The sequence below is a fragment of the Canis aureus genome, chromosome X (assembly GCF_053574225.1).
Source record: "Canis aureus isolate CA01 chromosome X, VMU_Caureus_v.1.0, whole genome shotgun sequence".
Classification (NCBI taxonomy): domain Eukaryota; kingdom Metazoa; phylum Chordata; class Mammalia; order Carnivora; family Canidae; genus Canis; species Canis aureus.
Window position 1 is genome coordinate 77,239,729 of NC_135649.1, and position 27,890 is coordinate 77,267,618.

Consider the following 27,890-nt stretch of genomic DNA (forward strand, 5'->3'; position numbering starts at 1 on the left):
GGCACCAAAGCTAACCACAGCAGAGACATTGTCACTCACAGCAGTGTTGTGATTAGCCAATTGTCTTTGGTCGTGTTATGTATTGCCATCCTTCACACCGCAGTTGGTTCTTATCAGTGCGTCATGTCCATCCTTATTCACGGTTACCTGTTCTATGGGAATAAGGCTTTGAGAGAAATTCGGCCCAAATTAATCTAGAGCAGTATTTCCTAGACAGGTATCTCAAAATGATCTGTTATTAGAGTGAGGCTGGGTCAACATAATATTGGGGAAAAATGAATTAGGTTAAAAAATAAATCAATGGCTATTTTTAATGTTCATTGGTTTTTCTCCTTGGCAAATCAGGTTTCTGTGCTTCTCTGGTTGTAGGTACTTGTCAGATGCAGTTGATACTGAGGCTGTAGCTACCAGTGACAGAGAAGGATGCTTTCCCACCCAGAGTCAGACTTGTCAACGGATACTAGCAGCAGTCTGAAGGAAAGGTCGACTGACCACAAGAGGACCCCAAAGAGGGCAGTTTTTCAAATCACTAGATCTCGTTGGAGAAAGGGCAGCAGGATAAGGAGCCTATGTGCCAATAAGGTAATTTCAGCTTAGTCTGTAACACAGCTATTGTTGTAACCTCTATAACAACTGCAAGCAATGTGGTATCCATTCCAGCAATGGAAAAAACTCCTGGTTGAAAAGAATGCTAGTCCCCAATTTGGCATGAAAGTTGAAGCTATCATATACTAGGCAAAATGTGTCTCATTATGAGACTCCCTTCTCCAGTCTCTTCTCTATTGTTATTCTATTGCCATCCAAACTGAGGCAGACTAGTTTATATCCTAAAGAGGTATCTGAATATTAGATACAGCTCCAATCAGCATTGAGACCACAACAGGTCACAATGGATGATGGCAGTGAAACCTCTGCTGTCACAAAACATCAGTATCAAATTAATCATCATAAAACTGGCTAATTCAGTGTGACTTGGTAAGTATCTCAACACAATCTAAGATCAAAATAAAAATCTCTTAAGGTTAAATTTGATGTTTTTCAAAAAGTTTATTGTAGATAATTTCTTTTTTTTTATTCAACTCATCTAAATAGGTATTACAGAGTTTAAAATCTTTTACTTTTGACAATACTCTTTTTAGCTCTTTTTCATGTTCTTAAAATGAGGGATCTCAGGGAAACATACACACCTTATAGAGAGTTTCATCCCAGATAGATGTTCGGAAACAAGCACATTCCAATGGGCGAGACAAGCGCCTCAGATCTTCTTCTCGCTCTTTAAAAATCTGAATTAAAAAGTCCACGTATAGATCAGAATATAACAGCTCTTCTCTTTCATTGCAAAATCTGAGATGTAATTATTTCAGTGTATCTTAAACAGGAGCATTTCCTCTGAGGAATTTTTTAGCGTGTACATTACTTCATGAACTAGGACGGCAGAAGTTATTTCAGGTCAGGTCTAAAAGTACAACAGCTACTAGAATTCTCCAGGCTTCTGGTGTTTGTGTGAGTACTCACTGAGAGCACTGTGATGGGAAAAAAATTTTACCATACAGAGTAATGTTACATTCCAAATCACCTATCTGCGTCATTTTAAGATAGTGATATTGTAACTTAAAATACTTTAACCTTTGTAGATATATTTCTCTCACACAAATATGTGCATACACTCATATATGTTAATTCTGAATGGACTGTATTTATTTGGCTATATAGATATAACCCCCACACACACAATCTATTTATCTTGGATACGTTATCTATGTATATATGCCCACATACACTCTGAAGAATATCTATTTGTACAAATATATATACACAGATATTTTCGATGACTGGGTAGATTTATAGTGAGTGTGTGTACACACTGTGATGGTTAATTTTATATATCAATGTGGCTAGGCCACAATATCCAGACATCTGGTCAAATACCAGTTAGATCTTGCTGTGAGGGGTTTTTAAATAAGATTAATATTTATATTAGTAGACTAAGTAAAGCACATTCCCCTCCATGATGTGAGTTGGCTTTATGCAATCAACTGAAGGCCTTAAGAGAAAAAAAAATGCCATCCCACAGAAACCGGGAATTTTACCTCCAGCCTGACTTCTAACTCATGATACAACAATTACTCTTTCTTGTGTCTCCAGCCTACTAGCCTGCCCTGCAAAATTTAGACTTGCCAGTCTCAATAATTGTATAAGTCAACTCTTTAAAAACAAACCAGTCAATCAGCCAATCCCTCTCCCCTCACCTTGACCACACACACACACACACACACACACACACACACACACACCCTTACTGGCTCTGTTTATCTGGGGATCCCATACACACACAGAGAAGTATCTATCTAGCTTGAAATTGATATTTGGGGAAGTGCCCTAGTCACTTTGACTTCTAGACTTGGAAGTTTGAATCTTTACTGAAATGGAGTATACTTTTACTAATTAGGCTTAGAATCCCACAAAAAACATTAATGTATCTTTGAGGATATATTATATAAGCATTTAGAAAATGGTAAGTTGATTAATAAAAAGTAATTTAAAAAATCCATAAGGACCTCATTTATTGGAATGCTCTGTTTTTCTACTGCAAATTTGGCCAGGGAATGAAATGATTTTTAAAAGAAACAGAGGGATCTCTGGGTGGCGCAGCGGTTTGGCGCCTGCCTTTGGCCCAGGGCGCGATCCTGGAGACCCAGGATCGAGTCCCACATCGGGCTCCCAGTGCATGGAGCCTGCTTCTCCCTCTGCCTGTGTCTCTGCCTCTCTCTCTCTCTGTGACTATCATAAATAAATAAAAATTAAAAAAAATAAAAATAAAAGAAACAGAACAGAAAACAAAAAAACAGCAAGAATAACAGTAACACAGCCCTCAAAATCTCAAAACCCAACCTACACACAGAATTTTCTGCTGAATTACAACAGAATTAATACTTAGTGGGAAAAAGAGAGATTGAACGAAAAAATACTACTCAAAACTACTAATTTTCAGAGTCAAATACAGAACCCCCTGTGAAAGCCTGTAAGCTTACTTTAGAAACACCAAATCATACCCAAACACTGAAATACTGGAGGCAATACTATAACTAGTTACAGAAAAAAAGTATTCCTGACCACAGCTGTTACCAAAAAAATCCTTTAAATAAAGAGGTATCCTTGTACTCCTAGGCTCCAACTCAAAAAGGAACTGAATTCTTCTACATCACCAAAATATTCTAAAATTGCTTTTCTTACCTTAGAGGATCTTCTCTTTCAGCTTAGACTTTAAAATCAAATCCTCTTTATTTTATACTGCATAAACTAAAGATGGACTATATTTGTTACTTGCCAGTCCTGGGTCTCATAGCTAGCTAGCTAGGAATCTTCTCTTTCTACTGTGTCTTCTTTGGTTTAAATTTACATATACTAATCCACATGCTATAAAAGAAGGCAAAGATACCATATCAGTGTAATTAAAGGGGACATGGCAGTGAGCTTAATACAATATGATTGGTACTCCCATTGGTGCATATGTATTTCCTAAGGCAACCCAGTGATAGCTTTAACCTTTCTTCATCTCACCTCTGGTGGGTCTTCCAGCCTGGACAATAACTACCTATTCTGAAGGACAATAAAATGGGCAGCAAACAGAAGGATATATAAAGAAGGCTATAAATGGAGAAGGTAGTGGAGTAGGAGGATACTAAGCTTTGTCCCACAGACATGCATAGATAACAGCCACATGAGTGCCACCAACCCAAAAAATGGCCCAAAGACTGGAAAACAGACTTTCCACAGTTAAAGAAAAGAGAACACATTGAAAAGGGCAGGAGGGGCAGAGATGTGGGGAACCAAACTCTCAGCTAGACTAACCACAAATGGGAGGGATACTACAAGAATGAAGAAGGGAAAGGGGCATGCCTGGGTGGCTCAGTGGTTGAGCATGTGCCTTCAGCTCAGGGAGTGATCCTGGAGTCCTGGGATGGAGTCCCACAACAAGATCTCTGTGGGGAGCCTGCTTCTCCCTCTGCCTATGTCTCTGCCACTGTCTCTCTATGTCTCTCGTGAATAAATAAATAACATCTTAAAAAAAGAAGGGAAAGGAACAGACCCCTCAGTAGGTACCCCACTTAGATATACTAGGATGCAGTAGAAAGATGAGCCCCAATAACATTTGGCTTTGAAAACATGCAGGGCTTAACTTTGTGAATTTTTGTAACCAGAGAGTTTAACCTCATGTAAAATCAGCTGGCTCAGCTCTGGGAGAGGTGAAACACAATAGGAGACTAAATCTTCATCCTCAAAGAGCCAGCATATCAAACATCTCCACTGAAATACAGCATAAAAGCAGCAGTGTGAAAAGTGCCTAGGGTACACAAGAAAGAGACTTATTTACTAATCTCAGAACATGTGAAAGAGGGCAAGGGATCTTTAAGAAACTTTTCCAAGAACAAAAGAACTGGTGAGCACCATTTCTCTCCACACCTCCAGCCTAGATAGCTGGACACTTGCAGAAAACACCATGAACACTCTCCGCTTTCCTTGCTAACACTATGCACCTTGCCACCACAATCTCCTGCATATCAATCCTATCCAACCTCCCCTACACAGCAGTAGTCTCTCTAAGTCAGCTCCTGCATGTCTTATCCTGCAAGAAGCCATGGAAAGGGCCAGAACCACTCCAAAGTGACTCCTGTCTTAGGGAGAGGAGAAGATAATAAATACAGCCCTAGCAGCCAAACATTGTAACTGGTAGTGCAAATATAGTGTCTTGTCAAACAGTACATCGGCAGCCCCTGCCCAAACACCAACAAAAACCTCTCAGGGGACAAGGCAGAGAGGGCGCCCTGCAGGTAGGTGCTATCTCAGCCCTAACGGACATATCGATGGCAGAGAGCTGGTTTGTTTGCAGACTCTGTCCACCAACGAAAGCCTCTCAGTAGACAATGCAAGGAGAGCACCCAGCAGTTTGGTGCTACTGTAGACCCTGTAAACAAACCTGACCACTGAAACCATCCAATGATAAGCCCACAACAGCCTCAGACTGGCCCCTTAACAGCACAGGGACCAAATCCTACCCAGTGTGTGTGCAACAGGTAAGGTGGACCATTGCAGCATACTGATCTGAAGGCAAACACAGCTCAAACAGAAGAGTAGGGTTCATACAATACACACAGAAGAAACTCCTGAAGCACCTGGTTCTGTTAAACAGGGGATATTGTGCTACAGGCCACCATGGGACTTTTTCCTCATAGAACCATTACTTTCAATATTGGGAAACATAACCGATGTTCCTAATACATAGAAACAAACACAGAAAGTTAGATAAAATGAGGAGACAGAGGAATATGTGCCAAATGAGAAAACAGTACAAAACAACAGCAAAACAGCTAAATGAAACGATGATAAGCAATATGCATGATACGGTCATAAAGATATTGGATTTCAGAAAAAGAGTGGAAGATCTTAGTGACACCCTCAACAGAGGGACAGAAAAGCAAATAAGAAATGAAGGACTCAATAACTAAAATTAAAAATACATGAGAGGGAATCAATAGCAGATTAAAGGAGGCAGAAGAATGGATCAGAGAGCTGGAAGACAATAGTTAATGGAAAGCAACCAAACTAAATAGGGAAAAAAAGGGTAATAAAAAATAATAATAGGTTAGGGAAGCTGCAATATCATCAAGTGTAGTAACACTTACATTATGGGGATTCCAGGAGAAAGAGAGAAGGGGGCAGAAAATTTTTTTGAAGAAATAATAGCTGAAAAATTCCTTAATCTGGAGAAAGAAACAGATATCCAGATCCAGGAGACACAGAGAGCACCCCCCAAAAAGCAACCTGAGGGAGTCCACACCAAAACACATAAAAATTAAAATGGAGTGGGATGCCTGGGTTGTTTGGTGGTTTGGTGTCTGCCTTAGGCTCAGGGTATGATCCTGGTCTGGGGATCAGGTCCCACATCGGGCTCCCTGCAAGGAGCCTGCTTCTCCCTCTGTCTGTGTTTCTGCCTCTCTGTGTGTCTCTCATGAATAAGTAAAATATTTTTTAAAAATTAAAATGGAAAAAAGTAGTAATAAAGAGAGAATTTTTAAAGCAGCATGAGAAAAATTATATACAAAGGAAATCCCGTAAGTTTTTCAGCAGAAACTTGGCAGACCAGAAGGCAGTGGCAGGACATATTCAAAGTACTAAAAGGAAAAAATCTACAACCAAGAATACTTTACCAAACATAATGAAAGTAGTAAACTATAATCACTTACAAAACCAGTATGGAGGTTAAACACAAAAGGAATAAAGTCAATTGCATCTATAAAAATCAGTCTATGGATTTAGAAATTAAAAAGATGAGGCAGCTCCAGTGGCTCAGCGGTTTAGCGCCGCCTGTAGCCCAGGGCGTGATCCTGGAGACCTTGTGTGTGTGTCTCTCGTGAATAAATAAATAAATCTTAAAAAAAAGAATAAAATCTTAAAAAAAGAAAAAGATGTAAATTATGACATACACATAAAACACTGTTTTTTTTACATTTTTTTTTAAGATTTTATTTATTTATTCATGAGAGACACAGAGAGAGAGAGAGGCAGAGGCACAGGCAGAGAGAGAAGCAGGCTCCATGCAGGGAGCCCTACGTGGGACTCGATCCCAGGTCTCTAGGATCACGCTCTGGGCCGAAGGTGGCGCTAAACTGCTAAGCCACCCGGGCTGCCCTCACATAAAACATTGTTGAAGGGACATAAAAATTTAGTACTTTGAGAATGGGTGCAAACTTAAATGACCATCTACTTGATATAGACTGCTATAGGCATGTTATATATGAGCTTAATGGTAACCATAAATCAAATACCTGTAATAGATAACCAAAAAAAAAAGAAAGGAATCCAAACATATCATTAAAGAAAGCCATCAAACCACACAGAAAGAGAGCAAGAGAAGAAAAAAATACAGATAAAACTATAAAAACTTTGTAAAACAAAATGACAATAAGTACATATTAATCAATAATTACTTTGAATTTAAATGGACTAAGTACTACAATCAAAAGACACAGGGTGAATGAATGTATAAAAAGCAAGACCCATCTTTATGCTGCCTACAAGAGACTCACTTCATACCTAAAGACATATGCAGGTTGAACATGAAGGGATGGAAAAACATTTACCATGCAAATGGAAATGAAAACAAAGATGGAATAGCAATGCTTTACATAAGACAAAATAGACTTTAAAACACTGTAACAAAGAAACAACGAAGCACACTACATTATGACAAAGGGAACAATCCAACAAGAGGATAGAACAATTATAAATATGTACTCAACACAGGAGTGCCTAAATACAAGGAGAAACATAAACACAGAGGTGCCTGGATGGCTCAGTGGGTTGAATATCGGACTCTTGGTTTAGGCTCAGGTCATAATCTCAGGGTTGTGAGACTGAGCCCTGCATCAGGCTCCACGTGGAGCCTGCTTAGGATTCTCTCTCTCCCTCTGCAACACCTCCCCCCCATACTCATGCTCTTGCTCTCTTTAAAAATAAAAGAAACATAAACACATAAACACAAAGACAAGTATTGAGAGTAATAAAATAATAAAATAACAGTAGGGGACTTCAACACCCCCACTTGCATCAATGGATATTTTATCCAGACAGAAAAACACCAAAAAACAGTGGCTTTGAACATCGGACCAGATGTAACAGATATATTCAGAACATTCCATCCAAAAACAGAATATACTCTTCTAAAGTATACATGAAACATTCTCCAGAATACATCATGATATGCCACAAAACAAGTCTCAGTAAATTAAAAAAGAGTGAAAGCATATCATGCATGTTTTCTAACCACAATAGTACAAAACTAGAAATCAATCACAAGAAAAAAATCTGGAAAAAAGACAAATACATGAAGGCTAAATGACATGGTAATAGAGAGTGAATGGGTCAACCAAGAAATAAAAGATGAAGTAAAAAAAAAAAAACATGGAGATAAATGAAAATGAAAACACAATGATCCAAAATATCTGGAATACAACAAAATAGTTATAAAAGGGAAGATAATCGCAACACAGACCTATCTCAAGAAGCAGGAAAAATCTCAGATACACAACCCAAACCTTACACTTACAAGAACTAGAGGGGTGCAGGATGGATTAGTTGGTTGGGCATCCAACTCTTGGTTTCAGCTCAGGTTGTGATCTCAATAAGGAATAAAACCCTACAATTCTTTACCCTCCTCCCTCCTCTTCCCCCTCTCCTCCTCCCAAACTTGTGCTCTCTCTAAAAGAAATAAGTAAAATCTAAAAAAAATTAATAAAGGAACTAGAAAAAATGCTCAAAGGCAATTAAAAAGAAGTAATAAAGACTAGAGCAGAAATAAAATAGTGACTAGAAAAAAAAACAACAGTATAGGTCAATGAAACTAGGAGCTAGTTCTTCAAAAAGCACAACAGAATTGATAAACCTTAAGCCAGACTTATCCAGAAAAAAAAAAAAAAACAGGAATCAAATAAATAAAACCACCAATGAAAGAGAATAAAATCAACATCACAGAAATATAAGTGATTATAAGACACTACTATAAGAACTTACAGGCAAACAAACTGAACAACCTAGAAGAAATGGATAAATTCCAAAAAACATGTAATTTCACAAAACGCAGTGAGGAAGAAATGGAAAATATGAACAGACTAGCAACAGACTAGCAATGCAAGTGAATCTGTAATCAATTAAAATCCCAATAACAAAAAAGTGCAGGATGAGATGTTTCACAGTTGAATTCTACCAAACATTTAAAGAAGAGTTAATATTTATTCTTCTCAAACTATTAAAAAAAATAGATGGGGAAGGAACACTCCCAAATTCATTTTATGAGGCCAGCATTTCCTTGATACCAAAACCACATAAAAACACTACAGAAAAGGGACACCTGAGTGGCTCAGTGGTTTAAGCACCTGCCTTTGGCTCAGGGCATGATCCTGGGGTCCTACAATGGAGTCCTGCATCGGGCTCCCCTCAGGGAGCCTGCTTCTCTCTCAGCCAATGTCTCTGCCTCTCTTGTGAATAAATAAAATCTTAAAAAAACATTACAGAAAAGAAAACTACAGGCAAAATTACTGATGAACACAGATGCAAAAATCCTCAAATAAAATATTAACAAACTGAATCTAACAATACATTAAAAATGTATTTATGTAATGTAATGTAATACATCATTCACCATAATCAAGTGGCATTCATTTCTGGGATGCAAGGGTGGTTTAATATTTGCAAATCAATGTGACATTTCACATTAGTAAGAGAAAGGAGAAGAACTATATGATCATTCCAATAGTTGCAGTCAAAGCATCTGACAAAATATAGTATCAATTCATGATAAAAACTCTCAATGGAGTAGGCTGAGAGGAAACACACTTCAACATAATAAAGGCCATACATGAAATACTCAAAGCTAACATCATTCTCAATGTTGCAAAACTGAGAACTTTCCTCTATGATCAGGAACAAGACAAGGATGTCCACTCTCCTACTTTTATTCAACGCAGTATTGGAAGTCTTAGGCAGAGCAATCAAACAAGAAAAAGAAATAAAAGACATCCATATCGGTAAGGCAGAAGTAAGACTTTCACTATTGATGACATGAAACTACATAGCGAAATCCAAAAGAATCCACAAAAAACTACTAGAACTGATAAATTCAGTTAAGTTTCAAGATACAAAATTAATATACAGAAATCTATTGCATTTTTATATAATAATAATAATAATGAAGAAGAAGGAGAAATTAAGAAAATAATCCCATTTATATTTGCACCAAAAAATAAAATTCATAGGAGTAAACTTAACCAAGGAGGTGAAAAACCTGTACTCTGAAAACTGTAACACACTGAAGAAGGAAACTGAAGATGACACTAACAAATGGAAAAGATATTCCACGCTCATGAATTGGAAGAACAAATATTGTTGAAATGTCCAAATTACCTAACGCAATCTACAGATTTAATGCAATCCTATCAAAATACCAACAGGATTTTTAACAAAACTAGAACAAATAATCCTAAAATTTATATGGAACCACAGAATACCCCAAATAGTCCAAGCAATATTGAAGAAGAAGAAAACCAGAGGTATCAGAATCCGAGATTTCAATATACATTACAAAGTTATAGTAATCCAAACAGTACGGTACTGGCACAAAAACAGACACATAGATCCATGGAACAGAATACAGCACAAATACACCCATGTTTATATGATCAATTAATGTACCATAACAGAGGCAAGAATATACAATAGAAAATAGTTTCTTCAACAAATTTTGTTGGGAAAATTGGGCAGCAACATATGAAAGAATGAAACTGAACCACCTTCTTCCATGATACACAAAAATGAACTCAAAATGGATTAAAGACCTAAATGTGAGACCTGAAATCATAAAATTCCTAAAAGAAAACAGAGGCAGTGATTTCTTTGATATTGGCCATAGAAACATTTTTCTAGATAAGTTTGTTCTGGCAAGAGACACAAAGGCAAAATCAAATTATTGGGACTACACAAAAATAAAAAGCTTTTGCACAGTACAGGAAACCATCAACAAAACAAAAAGGCAACCTACCAAATGGAAGAAAATATTTGCAAATGATATATCTAATAGAGTTAGTATCTAAAATATATAAAGAATTTAAATAATTCAAGCCCCCAAAAAACAAATAATCTAATTTAAGGAATGGGTAGAGGATCTGAATAGACATTTTTCCAAAGAAGACAGACATACTGATGGAAACACATGCAAAAAGATGTTCAGCATCACTAAGCATCAAGGAAGTATAAAATAAAACGAGAACATGGTACCTCTTTACACCTCTCAGAACAGCTAAGCTAAACTCTCAGAATGGCTAAACTAAAAAAAACAAAAAATAACAAGTGTTGATGAGGATGTGAAGAAAAAGGTATACTCCTGGTGGGAATGCATATTTGTGCAGCCACTGTGGAAAAAAGTATGGAGGTTCCCGAAAATATTAAAAATAGATTTACCACAGGATCCAGTAATTCCACTACTGGGTATTTACACAAAGAAAAGAAAAATACAAATGCAAAAAGATATATGGGTCCCTATATTGCAGCATTATTTATAACAGCCAAGATATAGATGCAACCCAAGTGTGCATCCATAGATGAATGGATAAAGAAGATATGTTATATACACACATACACACATGCAGTATTATTCAGCCATAAAAATGAATAAGATTTTACCATTTTCAAGAACATGGATCAACCTAGAGAGTATAATGCTAAGTGAAATAAGTCAGAGAAACATATAAACCATATGACTTCACTAGCTTGTGGAATTTAAGAAACAAAACAAAGCAATACACAGAAAAAAAAAGAGGGACAAACAAGAAAACAGACTCTTAAATACAGGAACAAACTCCTGGTGACACAGAGGAGGGGTGGAGAAATGGATGAAATAGATAAAGGGGATTAAGAAAACACTTATCTTGGTAAGCAGTAAGAACTATATAGAACTGGTGAATCATTATACAGTACATCTGAAATATAACATTATATGTTAATTTTACTCAAATAAAAAACAAAAAAAATGCTTAATGATATCACATTGACAAGTTCCTTACCTAAATCTGAAAAATATTTGCCAAATGGGTATATTACTCTTATGATGGAAAATTGATGAGTATTTTTAAAAACATGACAGAACTTTACTTATGCTGAGATTTATTCTTCCTGAAAATAATCATACTATTTACCTATATCTCTACAAAAGAAATTCAGAAAGCAAGTCAACCATTTCATGCAGCATCCTTTATGTTTCTTACCAGGTCCCGTTGGTCCTCCTGTACCAGATCCATTTTGTGTACCAAGCAAAAGATTTTGGCATCTGGAGAATTCTGCAGAATGGCCTCTAGGCATGATTGGTAATAGTGCATATCCTTTTCCAGTTCACGGCTTTCCACATCAAACACATATATCAGAACTTCCACATTTCGGAAGATGTTGTCTCGTTGGCTAGTGAAATAATTTTCCATGAAGGTATCCTGTCTAGTAGGAAAAAAACATCTAGGTAATAAAGAAGTCCTCAGTTTAGTCACTCCTACTTACAATTTATTTTTGTTGGTTTAATCAATGTGAAAGATAATCTTAAAGCTTCAAATTAATAGGCAAATAATAGTAAACTGGTACAGCTTCACCTTCTTAGCTCTATGTTTTTGTCCCTCTTTCTTTTATTTAAATTCAATTTGCCAAGATAGTGTAACAACCAATACTCATCTCATCATGTGCCCTCTTTAATGCCCGTCATCCAGTTACCCTATGTCCCCGTCCACCTCCCCTTCTGCAACAACCCTTTATTTCCCAAACCACAATGAGATACCACCTCACACCAGTGAGAATGGGGAAAATTAACAAGGCAGGAAACCACAAATGATGGAGAGGATGAGGAGAAAAGGGAACCCTCTTACACTGTTGGTGGGAATGTGAAATGGTGCAGACACTCTGGAAAGCTGTGTGGAGGTTCCTCAAAGAGTTAAAAATAGACCTGCCCTATGACCCAGCAATTGCACTGCTGGGGATTTACCCCAAAGATGTAATGAAACACTGGGACACCTGCACCCTGATGTTTCTAGCAGCAATATCCACAACAGCCAAACTGTGGAAGGAGCCTCGGTGTCCATCGAAAGATGAATGGATAAAGAAGATGTGGTTTATGTATACAATGGAATATTACTCAGCCATTAGAAATGACAAATACCCACCATTTGCTTCAACATGGATGGAACTGGAGGCTATTATATGCTGAATGAAATAAGTCAATCGGAGAAGGACAAACATTATATGGTCTCATTCATTTGGGGAATATAAATAATAGTGAAAGGGAATAGAAGGGAAGGAAGAAGAAATGGGTAGGAAATATCAGAAAGGGAGACATAACATTAAGACTCCTAACTCTGGGAAACGAACTAGGGGTGGTGGAAGGGGAGGAGGGCGGGGGGTGGGGGTGAATGGGTGACGGGCACTGAGGGGGGCACTTGATGGGATGAACACTGGGTGTTATTCTGTATGTTGGCAAATTGAACACCAATAAAAAATAAATTTAAAAAAAAATTAATTTATTATTAAAAAAAAAAGGAATCTCTCACGGTTTGTCCTAATTTTTCGCCACTCAGTTTTTCCACTTCCCTTATGGTCTCTTTCACTACTCACCTTCTTAGTTCTTGAGCCACACCTTGCACCACCCTTTGACCCTCTCCTTGTGTTCCAAATACACTTTGACCTCTCTCAGTTCCACTGGCCTGTAGTATATCCACTAAGGGGGCATTTATATATGCAATTTACTCTGTTTCACATGCTATTCCCCTATACCTACATCTAATTAACTCCTACTTGTCCCTTTAGAGTTCAGTTTAATCCATATTTCCTCACAGAAACCATTTCCAACCTTTTTAAAAAAAAAAAAGATTTTACTTATTCACAAGAGACAGAGAGAGGCAGAGACAGGAGAAGCAGGCTCCGTGCAAGAAGCCCAATATGGGACCTGATCCCAGGACGCTGGGATCACGCTCTGACCCAAAGGCTCAACCACTGAGCCACCCAGGCATCCCTCTAATGTCTCTATCTTGAGCAAATCCAGTCACCACAGGCTTTTATACCATTACATTTTTGTTATTTTTAACACTTAACCACAAGTGTGATGTTACATGTGTTTGTGAGTTTTTAATGAATGGAATTCATTTCCCTAAAGTGTAAGTTCCATGAAGGCAAGGACCAGGTCTATTACTGTCCACCACTGTTTCCTAGCTTTAAGCAAAGAGTCTTCCATAGGGTAGTAGGTGCTCAGTGAATATTTATTGAATAAATAACTAGTCAATACTACTCTAAACTATATGGAAATGACTTCAAGATAGCTTTTTAGCAGTTTTGTTCTTTGATCCCTAGGCTGTGTGCTGCTTCCCAGAAGTTCTCAATTACCAAGCACCCAGCAAAAAAAATTACTTTTGTTGAAATTTAAGAAATAAAACAAATGAGCAAAGGAAAAAGAAAGAGAGATACAGAGAGAGAAACCAACAAATAGACTCTTGAAAACAAACTGATGGTTAGTGGAGGGGAGGGGATAGGTGATATAGGTGATGAGGATTAAGGAGTGCACTTATCATGATGAGCACCAGGTATTGTATGGAATTGTTGAATCACTATATTGTACACCTGAAATTAATATAATATTGTATATTAACTATACTGGAATTAAAAACATAAATTTTTAAAAAGTAGTTTTGTCATGAAAAAGAGAAATCATGAACCTAGCTTTTAGTCTTGTACTTTGCTATTAATTAGCTGTGTGACCTTTGGGAATTCTTAGTATCACTGTACTCAGCTGCCTTACCTGCAAATTTAATGATAATATCTTAGGGCCTAAAACCAAGAAACTGGGACTAATCTCTTGAAAGAGATTACAGAATTAGAAAAATGATAAGGAGGAAGGATTTGTATAGAGAGAGCTGCTAGAGCATCAAGTGACCCATCTGATAGCAATAATGGGTCATTTTCTTTTAGAATATTTGGCTATTTCATTATTCTTTCAACAAATAACTCATTGAGCCCTTGTTCCATGGTTGGTTCTATGCTAGGAGCTAGTAAACACTGAGCTAACAATAAATTTTGTGAGAAACTTTGCTATGCACCTATATGTCATTTACTTAATCATCAAAACAACCCTATCATTTAGTATCATCATTATCCCTATTGTATAGATGAAGAAACTGGCTCAGAGAGTTTAAATGATCTATATAAGATAACACAGCTAACAGAGCTGTGCTACAAATCCCAATCTAACTCCAGAGTCGAGGGTCCTAACCACCATGCACTACACACTGTTGCTGCAGCATGGAGACACAAATAGCCATAGGGTAAGGAGCAATACCTACATATAAGCACAGTGAATGTGCATTTGTGATGGAATACTCTAGAACTACCTCAGCCATGAAAGAAAAAACTGTTTCCTATCCCTCCAACAGTTGGTAACTCAGCTAGAGAATATATGGTTAGGGCTGATCCACAGTGCTTAGATTGCCTGGAGATTGAAATAATAAAGAATGAGGTGATATGGTATGATGGCTAAGAGCTCAATATTGGTATTATGCCACTTGAGATAAAAAAAAAACTAATTTCTTCACCTGCAAAAGAGGGAGATAATCTTTCCCATACTACAGATACCTAGACACAGCTTGTGTTAGTACTGATGAAATATGTCAGAGTAGGCATTTTCACAATTACATAAAAGTCAGAGATCTTTATTTAACCAAGTGCCAATTCTGAAGCAATTTCTATCAAATGTATCTATTACAAATGATAGCTACTGTAATGTATTTTCCATGCTGATTATACTAGATGCCATGGTTACTGCCACTGGCCCCACAAACAAGCAGATAGTACTTACCCACCACAGTCCCACAGGTTCAATACCAGGTTTCCCAGAAATCGAACATGAGAATGTTCTACATCAACTGGAAGACAAATATGACAAATCTAGTAATTGTAGCATGTAAGGTGAATTTCAAAATAAGCAAAGAACTAACCCATGGAATTTAGAAGGACCAAAGTGGAGTGAAATGCTCAAAGCTACAAGGAGGTGACTTTCAGTTTAGTAACAAGGTGGGCACCTAAACTACTCTGAGCTATAGAACTGGCTCTCAATGTAAGTCATTTTACATTTTGGTTTAGTGCTTAGAGCAGAAACAATCTCCAATTATAATATTGATGTTAAAATTTCAACATGTAAGACAGAGACATATACCATGTAATAGCTCTTTACTAAACCGCCAACACCCTCCACAAAAATTTAAACTATGACAACAAACACCAAATACAAAACAAGCATAAAACATAACCTAACTTGTTCCCTCTACTGGTTTCCCTATTTCAGTTAATGACCCTATCATTGTCCCATTTCAGGAGAAGTGGTTATTTTTGACTCTGTGTTCACATTCATTGCTATTCCTTTGTAATTTCTCGATCCACTTGTTTTACAACATGCCACTAACAATAAGGAAGGCCTTTACTTCTTAAGCCTACACAACTACAATAGCTCCATAATTACCTCCCACCAGGAAGCCTTACCCACTTTACTTCATCCTACAGGCTACTCTCAGATTCATCTTCTTAACACTACTTTGAACATGTCACTCCCCATTCAAAAATCTTTCAGTGGTTCCTCCATGCCTAGAGGGGGGCATTCAAGGTCCTTCAAATTTGGCTTCCAATCTACCCTTATATTCCCCAGTGAGTCACATGAATAAAGACTTTTGTTCCCGTCCAATTTGGTTTATTCATAGTCCTCCCCAACCCCACTACCTCCCCAACACCCAATATACCTTACATCAGGGGTCGCAAACTTGCTAATATGGGCCAGGCCAGTAAATTTGCAAAAGCAAAGATGACCATGTACAGAAAGTAAACATCCATCCGAGAGGATGATAGAGTGGGTGGCAATGAGTAATTCTAGCTTATTTGTCAGGCAGGAATGTGGGATCAAGATGATGTCTTTACATCTTTCAATAGTAGTGGGAAACCATTTTTTTATAGAAACTTTTACATATTAATAATTAATTCCAATTTTTCTAAAACATTGTACAGGTCAAACAAAACATATCTGGAGGCCTTATCCAGTTTATAGACTGCCTGTTTGCGACCTCTGCCTTACACTTCCCTCCCCACTCTATACTTTGCCTACTCTGTTCATCTGCCTAGAAAATCCTCCCCACCTTTCTTTTGAAGTTATATTCATCTATTAAGACCCAGTGTAAATTCACTGCCTCTAAAAGCCCTACCTGGCCACCCCCACTTACCGTCATCACTCCCTCTGAATTCAATCAAACATTTATTAAGCATCTACTCTCTGCCAGGCACCAAAAATCACAAGGAGGAATAATGAAAGTTCTTATCCTGAAAATTTCTTAAAGTCTAGCAATTATCATTTTTACAATTTATTGCAACAATCATACAGTGGGGTTTCTTCTATTACTATCTTGAATCTATTGCTTAAATTGACTGCTATCTAACTTTTGTGCAATTTTATCTTCTTATAACCTAGATCATAAGCAGCAAAGCATTAAAACATGGGCATTAAAAAAAAACATGGGCATTGGAGTCAAACAGTTCTTAGTTTGAATACCAGCTGTACCTCTCTCTGTGACCTTGGGCAAGTCACTTAACCTCGAGTATTAGCTTCCTTCTCTATTACAAAAGGTGGAAGACATGCTATTGACCTCACAGGATTGCTGTGAGGATTGAAGGCGTTATTATACTTAAAGTGCCTGGCACGTAGTAGGTGCTCAAACTACTTCCCTTCTCCCCTTACTTCCCCCTCCTTGGAAAAGGAATCATATCTTACATGTCTTTGTATTTCCAACAGAGTCTACGAGAGAGTAGGTGCTGAAACTGCTATTAATTTGAAGACTATGTAAACGGTCTAGTACTAAAAAAAAAATGGAAAGAAGTACTACTGAGAAAGGGAAAGACAATAACAAAAGTGACAGGATTCAGTGACTGTTTAGATATGAAGCACATGGGATAGAAATCTGGTTTCTACTCCCATATCAAAGAAATTGTTCTCATCAAATGACCAATGGCCCATTACCAAATCCAGTGGACATTCTGGTCCTTGTCTTACTTTCTGCAGCATGACACTGTTGACTACTCTCTTCTCAAAAAATTCTCTTCTCTTGGCCTCTGATATCATACCTATAACCTCTCTGGTATATCTTCCTATTCTTCTTTCTGTCCCTTAAATGTTGGTGCTCTTCAGGATTTCACCTTTGGCTACCTACTTTTCTCTATACTTTTCCCCCAGGTAAGATAATCTATTCATGTTATTTTATTTACCATTTGGATACTGATAACTCATAAATGTTTATCTCTAACACAGATGTCTCTCTGCCTTTCTGAAACATATATTGAACATCTTCACTTGAATAATGCATAAGTATCCCAAACTCAGTGCATCCACATATAACTCATCTCCCCATTTTTCCTACAAAATCTATTCTTCTTTAGTCTTCTCCATCTCAGTGAATTTAACCAGTTGCCTTAGCCAAAACCTTATTTTGATCCTTGAGTCTCTTTCCTCCACTATTCCATGCAAACCTATCAACAAGTCCTACTGACACTATCTCTTAAATACCCAAATGCATTTGCTTCTGAATATACTCACTACCACTACCCTAACTCAAGTTAAGATCCCATCATCTCTTACCTAAAATAGTTTTATAACTTGTCAACTTGTTTCTATCCTTGCCTCCCTCCAATCTATCCTCAATATTAGATATAATCATCTCTCCAAAATGAAGATTTTACTCCATTATTCTTTAAAAAGAAAAAAAGTCTCTGTGCATATTCACATATGTATACACCCTGAAAAAAAGGCCAGAAGGACAATCTCAAACTACTAATGGTGGTTGTCCCCAGGAAGCAGGCCTGAGAATGAGGGAAGGAGCAGACTTTCTACACTTCTGCAATGTCTGAATTTTTCACAAGTTTTACTTTTGTAATTAAAATTGAAAATTAAAAATAATAAAATCTGACATGTCAATTTTCCATTTAAAATTCCTTATGGACTGCTACCCATAGAGTTCAAACTACTTGACTTAGTTTATAAGGCATTCTATGATCTAACCACCATGCTCTGTCTTCCTTTTTAGTCTCATGTCTCCTGTATGGCCCTCTGGCTCTCCTAATCTTCCTGTCCTGCTGTCAAAAGAGCAACTGAAAAGAACTAGAACAGAGCTTTAGGAAATCACATACACTTATGGAGCAGAAAGAAGAAAATATTTTTTAAAGGGGTAGACATGGTTAAAGATAAAGGAAGAAAACCAGAGTGATAAAGCATTAAATAAAAGCCAAGGAAACAGAGAATTTTGAGAAGGTAGGAAATCTGGGAGCTGTCAACAGTGTTTGTGACTAAAATACTTCATAATCACATTTTTATTGACAAGTTTACTATTCCAACAAACAGATTTTAACAGCCCACTAATAAATTAATTGTATCATCATTTTGTACCCTTACCTCAAATTTTAAAACACAGTAGGCTCTAAGTTTAACAAAATATAATTGGATTTTTTTCAGCAATGACAACTAGAAAACACTAAAACATTAAAGGTAATATATTTTAGAAGTACTCTTTTTGCTAATTTTAAAGAAAATTAGCAACTGCATTAGAAGGAACAGTAAATAAAAATCAATGCACTATATGTATTTTCAAATAGTCTATAAATTTAGCAGTAGAACCCAGACCTTTCTTCAGCAATGACAAATTAGCTAATGATACATTAAAGCAATAAATCCAACATATTTTAAAGCACACTTTTACTACTTTTAAGGAAATACAGTAATTGTTATCAACGTATATCAATATATCAATTAAGACAAAAGCCCCGTCTTACTCAGTGCCTGGCATACAGGACGGTCCAGAAAAGCACTTGTTGAATAAATGGGACTGTTTAAATGTATAGGGTTCATATAATTTGCAAGATTCTGTTCATAATTTTTTAATGATGCTGCTAGATTACTTCAAAACTATTTCAAGTAGCTTGAACAGTTCTGAAATTTGGGTTGCATAACTATTTACTAGACTCAAGGTAGTAAATCAACTCTGCTGATCAGCCAAAAATATAAATTGACTAGAAAATTGACTGTTGCTTCAGTAAAATGTACAGAATTTAAAACACAGAGAAAGAAATCCTCCAGGAATAGTGGCTATGGCACAATGGATAGAGCAGGAGCATAGAGCGACAATCCAGCTCTAACGCCTGTTAGTTGAGTAAGCTCAACTTCCAGGTCATCTATCAAAATGAAGTTAACATAACAACTAAAGTAAATAAAAAAGCATATAATAAACAGAAGCTTCCTCTAATCTACTAAAACCATATGACTATTAGATCCAGATTTTTAACTTGGGAGAATAGAAAAACAATTAAAATCTAGCAAACCAAGATATAAAGAAGTTTAGACAGGTACTTTCTAGAAGGAAGTCTCTCAAGGCATGACAGGCTATAGGATGCTGTCCTGACCAAAATTTTTGAAGAATGACTTAGATGAAAACTAGATGAGATGGTTATCAAATGTACAAAATGCACGAAGCTAGGAAGAATAGCTAACATATCAGATAATAAGCACATAAAATGAAAATAGATCTAATCTCTTTTTCTACAGATAAGGAAACTAAGGCCCTGAGAAATAATGAGTTTCCCTGGACTTCACAGCTAACAAACAGTGGGTATAGAACACAGGTGCTAAAACAAAACTGAATAATTCAATAGAGATAAGAATTTATTCTTAGATTCAAAATATTAGCTGCACAAGAATCAGAAAAATTATGTCTTAATAACAATGTATGTGAAAAGGATTTTTTTTAGTATGACTCAGAATAATTAAAGCCACTCCAAAAAATAAAGCATAGGGGACTACACTGTGCTAACAGCAGCGTGAGGCCTAGAATAAGAGATATAATAGTCTTACTCTGCCCTGATCATATCACACTTTTATTCAAGTCTCAGCACTTTTAGAAAAATACACATTCAAAGTCTTTAAAATGTTTCAAAATGATGTCATATGAGGAATAAAGGGAGGAACTGGAGATGTTTAAATTAAGAAAGATAAGATTTGGGAAGCAAGGATGGCTAGGATAGACCAAGACATTAATCATACTCAAATATTTGTAGAGACTCAAAGGAACAGAAAGTGGACCAGCTAACAGAGATAAAGGAAAAGAGATCCAGGGTTCTAACTAAGAAATAGCTTTCTAACCATTAAAGCTGCCCCAACTATAAGAGTATATACTCCAAGCACTTTATTTTTTTTTTTCCAAGCACTTTATGAACCAAAATGAGGTCTCCTTCTTTATATCCAGGGTATAGTGCAGAAGTTGTTTTTAAAATGTTTGTTTTTCTTGGAACCAGAGTGAGATACCCTATGAAGTAGTGGGTGACTTGTCCCTAAAAGTGTTCAAGATGCTAGAAAACCAAATCAGAAATATTTAAAAGCCAGTAGGGCTTTCATCACTGAGAGGCCAAGGACCATAGCAGAATCCAGAAATGCCTGGATGCTATAAAACAAAATGGCATTACAGTATATAGACAGAAGAGATCTCCTAGAAGAACAGATCCACTGGACTCACAGCTATGTAAGCCCAGTTAGCCCATATTAAGAAGCCAGATTTAACATTCAAGCAATAAAGTGCAATGAAACATTTCTCAAGTTAAAGCTGGAACTCCAGTGAGAACATCTATGTGTATCTAGGAAGAGAAGCAGCAGAGTACACATCAAGTTAACCTCCCACCCACAGCTCTCTGACCCAGAATCTACCTTTTAATGAAGACTAGAACTAACTATAGCTTTAAAAAAATCTTAGATTTTATTGTTATGCTTGTTACTACCTATCAATTAATTTCCCTTTCTATAATAAATTAAAAACAACCCCCCTCAAAAAAACAAATAAGCAAACAAAAGGGTCCCTAAGTTTGTTTAATAAAGAGCAGAATAAAAAAAAAACAAGTTGGACAAGAGTACCCCATTTGGTAAACAACCTAGAAAGAGAGCAAGCAGTAATAACCAGAATTCGGCCACACGCCTCTGAAATGAAAAAAAACAGGGAAAACATGCTCCAAAACAATTCTCTCAACCTCTGCATCCCTAAGTTACTGCAATCAAGTGTTTTATGTACATTATTAATAGTTAAGATCACCTGATTTTACAATAAGATAAAACATCTTACTTGTTGCACCAAGGCGACGTGTGTCTCTGGCAATATAATTTGCAAAGATAATAGATCTCATGCTGGTCTTACCAGACCCACTTTTACCCATCAACAGCACCTAAGGACAAAGTAAGAAGAAACAACAAAGTTAGAAATCTAGAGCAAATCAAATCTAAAGAGATCTATTTCTTTTGTACTTGATGTTTTACTGAAGTGACAGTACCAACAACCTGTTGCAGATACCTATAACTACTAGTTCCCTGACCAATGGTAAATGCAGAGATACCTAAAGTTCCTGGAGCCAGGCACTTACCTGTCATGGGTCACACATATTCTTTGCAATAAATTCACATGAATTTATTATGCTAACCATTACACATTATCATATATTCAGAACTATGTTAGAGAAATAACAACTTGAGGAAATCGAATACTGATCTCTCATAATCTTTTTTTTAATTTTTTTTATTTTTTTATGATAGTCACACAGAGAGAGAGAGGCAGAGACATAGGCAGAGGGAGAAGCAGGCTCCATGCACCGGGAGCCCGACGTGGGACTCGATCCCGGGTCTCCAAGATCGCGCCCTGGGCCAAAGGCAGGCGCTAAACCGCTGCGCCACCCAGGGATCCCCTGATCTCTCATAATCTAATGTGTCATGCACTGAACTACCTGGCAGGGAATTTCATTATAACTGAAAGTTCTTCCCTCTACTCAAGGTCAAACTTTCCACTTCTGCCCTTAATCTCATCCCTTCTACTTACTCTGATTTTATTCATTAACTACTCTGAATCTTTTTTCTTTTTCTTTTTTAAAGATTTTATTTATTCATGAGACATACACACACACACACACACACACACACACACACACAAGGAGTGGGGGAGAGGGAGAGAGGCAGAGACACAGGCAGAGGGAGAAGCAGGCTCCATGCAGGGAGCCCTACGTGGGACTCGATCCCAGGTCTTCAGGATCAGGCCCTGGGCCGAAGGCGGCGCTAAACCGCTGAGCCACCTGGGCTGCCCTCTTTTTTTTCTTTTTAAGTTTCCCATGGCCTACAAGATCAAGTCCTTAAACTACATATAAAACCTTTCTTGATCTGGCTTTTCTACTCCTCTGCCCTCACCTCCTGACCCTCCTGGCCTAGAACTTACAGAGCCCAGCCATACTGAACTGAATCCCTTTATAACCCTTCTTACTGCTCCCAGAACTCTAGGGAGCCAGTTCTGTCTTTGCTTCATGGTGCACTCTCTGCTAGTAGCTTTCCATTCCTTTTTCTTCCTTCAGTTAAGTTCCACTTATCCCTCAAGACTTGGTTCAGTAACCATCTCCCCAAGAAGCTTCTCTAACCCCAATGCCCTAGGTTGGCTTAGGTGTATCTCACCTCTTTCCTCCCATGGCACTCCTATAGCATTGCAAAGGTCATAATGCACTGCAGTTATCTGGGATTTTTTTTTTGTTCTGCTTCTCACAAGACTCTGAGTTCTTGGAAGGGCAGGGAGAATCCCCTTTCTATCTCCAGTGCCTAACATATAACAGATGGTTAAAAATATGTTCATCAAAAGAATAAGAAAGCTATCTAAACAAAGATATAAAACAAGCCAGTTTTTAATGATGAGAACTGTCCAATGGAAAAGGTGGCCTTATGAAGGCAAACAGCCTTCATGTCAACATCAGCACCTAATAAAAACAGAAAACACCTATCAAAGATACCTTACACTAGGAGGGAACTGGTTGAGGTGACTTTTTAGCCTTTTCAAACTTTAACATTTATGGACTATAGTTCCAATTACCTTGCTTTTCAAATGAAGGGGTTACAGGTTGTATCTTCAGTCCCAAGGATTTTTTTTAAAGTTCTAATTACAAATTAGAATACAGGGAATATTAATGAAAATATACTTTACTCAGGCTCAATTTAATCTAGTCATTTAGACACATAACTTTATCTAAGGAAATGTTACTGACAAGTCAGTCAAAGTAGTTAAAAATTGTTTTATTCTTGGGCAGCCTGGGTGGCTCAGCGGTTTAGCACCACCTTCAGCCCAAGGCCTGCTCCTGGAGACCCGGGACTCAGTCCCATGTTAGGCTCCCTACATGGAACCTGCTTCTCCCTCTGCCTGCCTGTCTGTCTCTCTCTCTGTGTATCTCATGAATAAATAAATAAAATATGTTTTTAAAATTGTTTTATTCTTAATCACATAGCAATTTCTGGTATTTTTAGCTATGCTTGTTGACAGCATTTTTAGATAGGATTATCAAGAACATTCCTTTAGGAAATTAAGTTATATAACTGAATTTAAGGGTAAATATGGCATATTTCTTCTGTTTTTTTTTTAACAAATCTTCAACTGCTTATGAAAGAGTAACCAACGATAATTGCGTTAAGCACTAATGTACTTAAGTGCTTCACATTTACTCATTTAAACTTCATAACAACCCTATGAGATAGGTAATATTATTATCTCCATTTTACAAATAAAGAAACTAAAAGCCACAAAGATTTACTCCAGAATTGTGCCCTTATTGATTCTGCCTAAACCCCAAGGTAAGGCACAGTACCATAAGAACATAAGGGAGGGGTGCCTGGCAGCACAGGCATGATCTCAGGGTCCTGGTGATCAAACCCCATGTAGGGCTCCCTGCTCAGTGGGGAATCTCCTTTCTCCTTCTCCCTCTGCCCCTCCCTCTCCTCATGCTTGTTCTCTCTCTCTCTCTCTCTGTCTCAATTAAATAAATAAAATCTTAAAAAAAAGAGCACAAGGGAAGGAATGCTCAATTCCACCTGGAAAACTCAAAGATCTTATATAGGTAACACTTAAGTTGGGTTCTACATAAATGTGCAGGAAGAGGCCTGCAGTGTAGTATTTGTGTATGGCTTGCACAAAATGCAAATTAATTTGTAAATTTGGAGAAAAACAGATTCTCTTTGGCTATAATAGGGTGGTACAGGGGTCACAGATCAGTTTAGTCAGGAACAGATTTTTAAAGGGCATTCTATACTATGGAATCATTTCAATTTTATTCTATGGTTTTGGTAAAGTTATGAAAAGGTCTTAAGTATGTGACTGACCCAATTAGATTTAAATAGTAGAAAAATCAAATCTGATAGCAAAGATGAAGACAAGACTCAAAGAGAACACATAGAGGATTCCTGTAATGGTCCAGGAAAGATGGTATATATAAACCACAAATATATTTCCTGAATTGTAACTTCTTACCTTTACTTTCATGTATCTGGAGTACGTAATATGTCTTACCTTTTTCTTCATGGCTGTATTTGGTAGTACCCACCTGCAGATATAAACCAAAAGACAGTTTCCAGGGTCCATTGCCTTAGATTGGAATTTAAAAAATAAATAAATGTGGAGGTACAAAAGAACATGTTTAGCACAACAGCTGAGTACAGCTGTGTGTATGAACTCAGTTAAAGTGGCTCTTGTTTTCCTAAATTATAAAACTGGGTTCAAGCTCCCTATCCCCTAATTACAATACTCAGGATATGACTCCTAAGACGACTAGCCTAGTAATATAAATGAGCGAAAAAATTCAAGATTCAATTTTTTTTACCATCCTAAAGAATTTATCAAAGTAACATATACAAGTGCTTTAATAAGCCAAAAAATATTACCTTATTTGATTGTCCTCTATTATTTTTAAGTTAGCCTATTTTTAAAATCTGGAAGTATGTTTAGCTAGCTGTCCTTCCAAGTCAGATTGCACTCCTTACAGGTACAAGGTATACACAATACAAATCTCAAATTCAGGTACAAAGAGGCACTGAAAGCACTTTTCAAGCCACTGTTCTCTGCCCCCAGAAATACCAACCTTTTCCCTAGTCTTATCCTCGACATGATGTTAAATCTCCTATACTGATAATTCAAAGGAACTCAGAACTACCTTCTCAAATAGAATACCCCCCAAAAAACCTCAGGACTGATATCAAGCCCACCCCAAATGCTGTTTCTACCCAGTTAACCGCCAACCAGTCCTCTTGCCAGTTTATCCTGTCACCAAAAGCATGAAATCAATCAACCTTAAGGGTAAATGAAAGCAATTTATCATAGGTGGGGTGTTCTAATTCACAATATTATCTTCAGTTAGAACCCACCGCCTTTCAGGTTTGACATAACAAACTTCACCCACCCAAGCGATCCTTCTGGTTCCCCTATGGGAGGATCCATTCTTGGCCCCAGATTCTCTTTTTCCGTTTTTCTCTCAGAGTCAGATTCTTCCATCGTGCAACAAGTCCTTTCCAGTTCTTTCTAAACCGCAGTACTCTTTTCCTTTCTTTTTCTTTTCCTTGTTCACACCCTCAGTCGCCTATTTTTATTGCCTGTGGCCGCTAGGCCTGCTCTATTCTTGCCTCCGCCTTTGTCCACTGGGGGACTGTTTTCCCCACGGTTACCTTAACCTCTTCGAACTTGGCCTCAAGGCAGAGCCGATTTGGCCAGCTCAAAGGCTAAATGATTTGGTGGTTCAGAGGAAAAGACGGGGGATGAGTGGGAAAGGGGGAGGGGTCGTGTCGAGTTTGGGCCTCAGGCCCAAAACGCAAAGGTGACTTCCCCCGCAAAGAGGTGGGGACGGCGGAGGTGGCAGAAAGAGCAGACCCGTGCGGTAGGCACCAAGAGCCAAACGCTTCCGCCGGCTTATTGTTACCGAGCCTGGTCGCCGGAGAGCGTCCGCCGTTAGCGGCAGTTACAACCTAACCGCCAGCCCTGCAGGATCCCAGGTACCTCACCGCAGGCACGGACTGCAGGACAGGATCACGTGGGCACCTGCCGTAAACCCGGACTCCGTCACGTGACTGCTGCTACCCAAGGGGCGGGTGAACTGGGAAGAATACCATAGAGACTGTGCGGGGGAAAGATAGAGTGCCGCCAGTCGCCGTCACGTGCTTCCAGCTCTCCCTAGGCCTTGAGCGGGTGGGGAGCTAGCTACCAGTATTTAGTCGCTTTCTTAATGGGCCTTCTTGGCCCAGCCTGTCAGGCACACAGAATTAAAGGGGAAGTTTTCAATTTCAGAACTTAAAGGCTAGCCTTTGAATGTGTGTGTGTATGTGTGTGTATGTGTGTGTGTGTGTGCGGTGGTCATCGTGGTGGTGGTGGTTTTTAACTGCTATTTTATCCTTAACATTTTTTGGTGAGGAAGGCCAAGCATTGTTTTTGTCTTCCTGTTAAGTCTTTGTATTCCTGTTTTTTATTACTAGTTCCTGTAACCAGACTTGTAATGAAATGAATTAATATATCCAAAGTGATTACAACTGTATTCTTCCACATACTAAGCACACAATGAAAGTTATTGCTGGGGCCAGGGATTTGTTGGGAATTTTAGGACACATATTCATCTCCCCACTTGTTTAAAACTGGAAGTAAGGTAAATAAATTCTCATAGATCACAGCATGAAGACAGTAAAGTCTAGAATTGATAACTGAAGGGCTATTGTTAGGTATTTACATACTATAGATATAGAGACCTCCAAATAAAATGGCCAAAAAAATTCAAAGTTGTTGCTTCAGGAGAGGAGCAGGGGATAGGAAATGAGAGGACTAATGCTTCTCATCTTAAGTCCCTTTGTACTCTATCATCAATCATCTACCTACCTGTAGGTAGATGTATCATGTATATATGTTATTTAGTAAGAAAGGAAAGGAAAAAAAAATGATGGAAGAGAGGGAGGGAGGAAGACAAGTAAGAAGGGAAGGGAAACTGGATAGAACCAGGATGTCATCTGATTCAAGATTTCCCCAGTTGCAGGGCAGCACAGGTGGCTCAGTGGTTTAGCACCACCTTTGGTCCAGGGCCTGATCCTTGGAGACCCAGGATCGAGTCCCATGTCAGGCTCCGTGATTGGAGCCTACTTCTCCCTCTGCCCCTCTCTCTATATATATAGATAGATAGATATAGATATATATCATGAATAAATAAATTCTTAGAAAAAGAAAGCCTTTGAAAAAAAGATTTCCTCAGTTGTGGTTCTATATGGTCTCTTCTCATCAGAACTGCCATGCCTTAAGAAAAATTTATTTTATTCTGATCACAGCTTCCTTAGCCCTATCACTCCCTAGTCTCCTCTTTCCTTTCTATGAGCTGCCCCTAAACAAGCTCTTGTTCTAGTTTTTTTTAATGTGGTGAAATATTTTGAGCCCCAA

The 27,890-nt window shown here is 37.8% G+C and overlaps 1 protein-coding gene and 1 long non-coding RNA gene across 9 annotated transcripts in view; one reads left to right on the top strand and one right to left on the bottom strand.

The window, feature by feature from the left end:
* Positions 1–12,957, top strand: part of LOC144308768 (uncharacterized) — an 81,669-nt gene extending 68,712 nt beyond the window's left edge. For all 3 annotated transcript variants that reach the window (XR_013375089.1, XR_013375088.1, XR_013375087.1), the window contains 2 exons: positions 370–582; positions 11,820–12,957. This is a non-coding gene — a long non-coding RNA (uncharacterized LOC144308768). The remainder of the gene's footprint in view (positions 1–369; positions 583–11,819) is intronic.
* The window catches only part of RRAGB (Ras related GTP binding B), a 38,210-nt gene extending 11,649 nt beyond the window's left edge, over positions 1–26,561 (bottom strand). The window contains exons 1-7 of one of the 6 annotated variants that reach the window (XM_077889756.1): positions 26,480–26,561; positions 24,999–25,032; positions 21,762–21,861; positions 17,384–17,467; positions 15,431–15,497; positions 11,817–12,039; positions 1,188–1,283 (exon numbers count right to left, since the gene is read on the bottom strand). In XM_077889756.1, the coding sequence (XP_077745882.1) occupies positions 1,188–1,283; positions 11,817–12,039; positions 15,431–15,497; positions 17,384–17,467; positions 21,762–21,861; positions 24,999–25,010 (582 nt within the window). In that variant the 5' untranslated portion in view covers positions 25,011–25,032; positions 26,480–26,561. Of the gene's footprint in view, positions 1–1,187; positions 1,284–11,816; positions 12,040–15,430; positions 15,498–17,383; positions 17,468–21,761; positions 21,862–24,998; positions 25,033–25,884 lie in introns of all 6 variants that reach the window. The other 5 variants (XM_077889753.1, XM_077889755.1, XM_077889752.1 and 2 more) reach the window with 5 other exon arrangements.
* Positions 26,562–27,890: the final 1,329 nt, after the last annotated feature.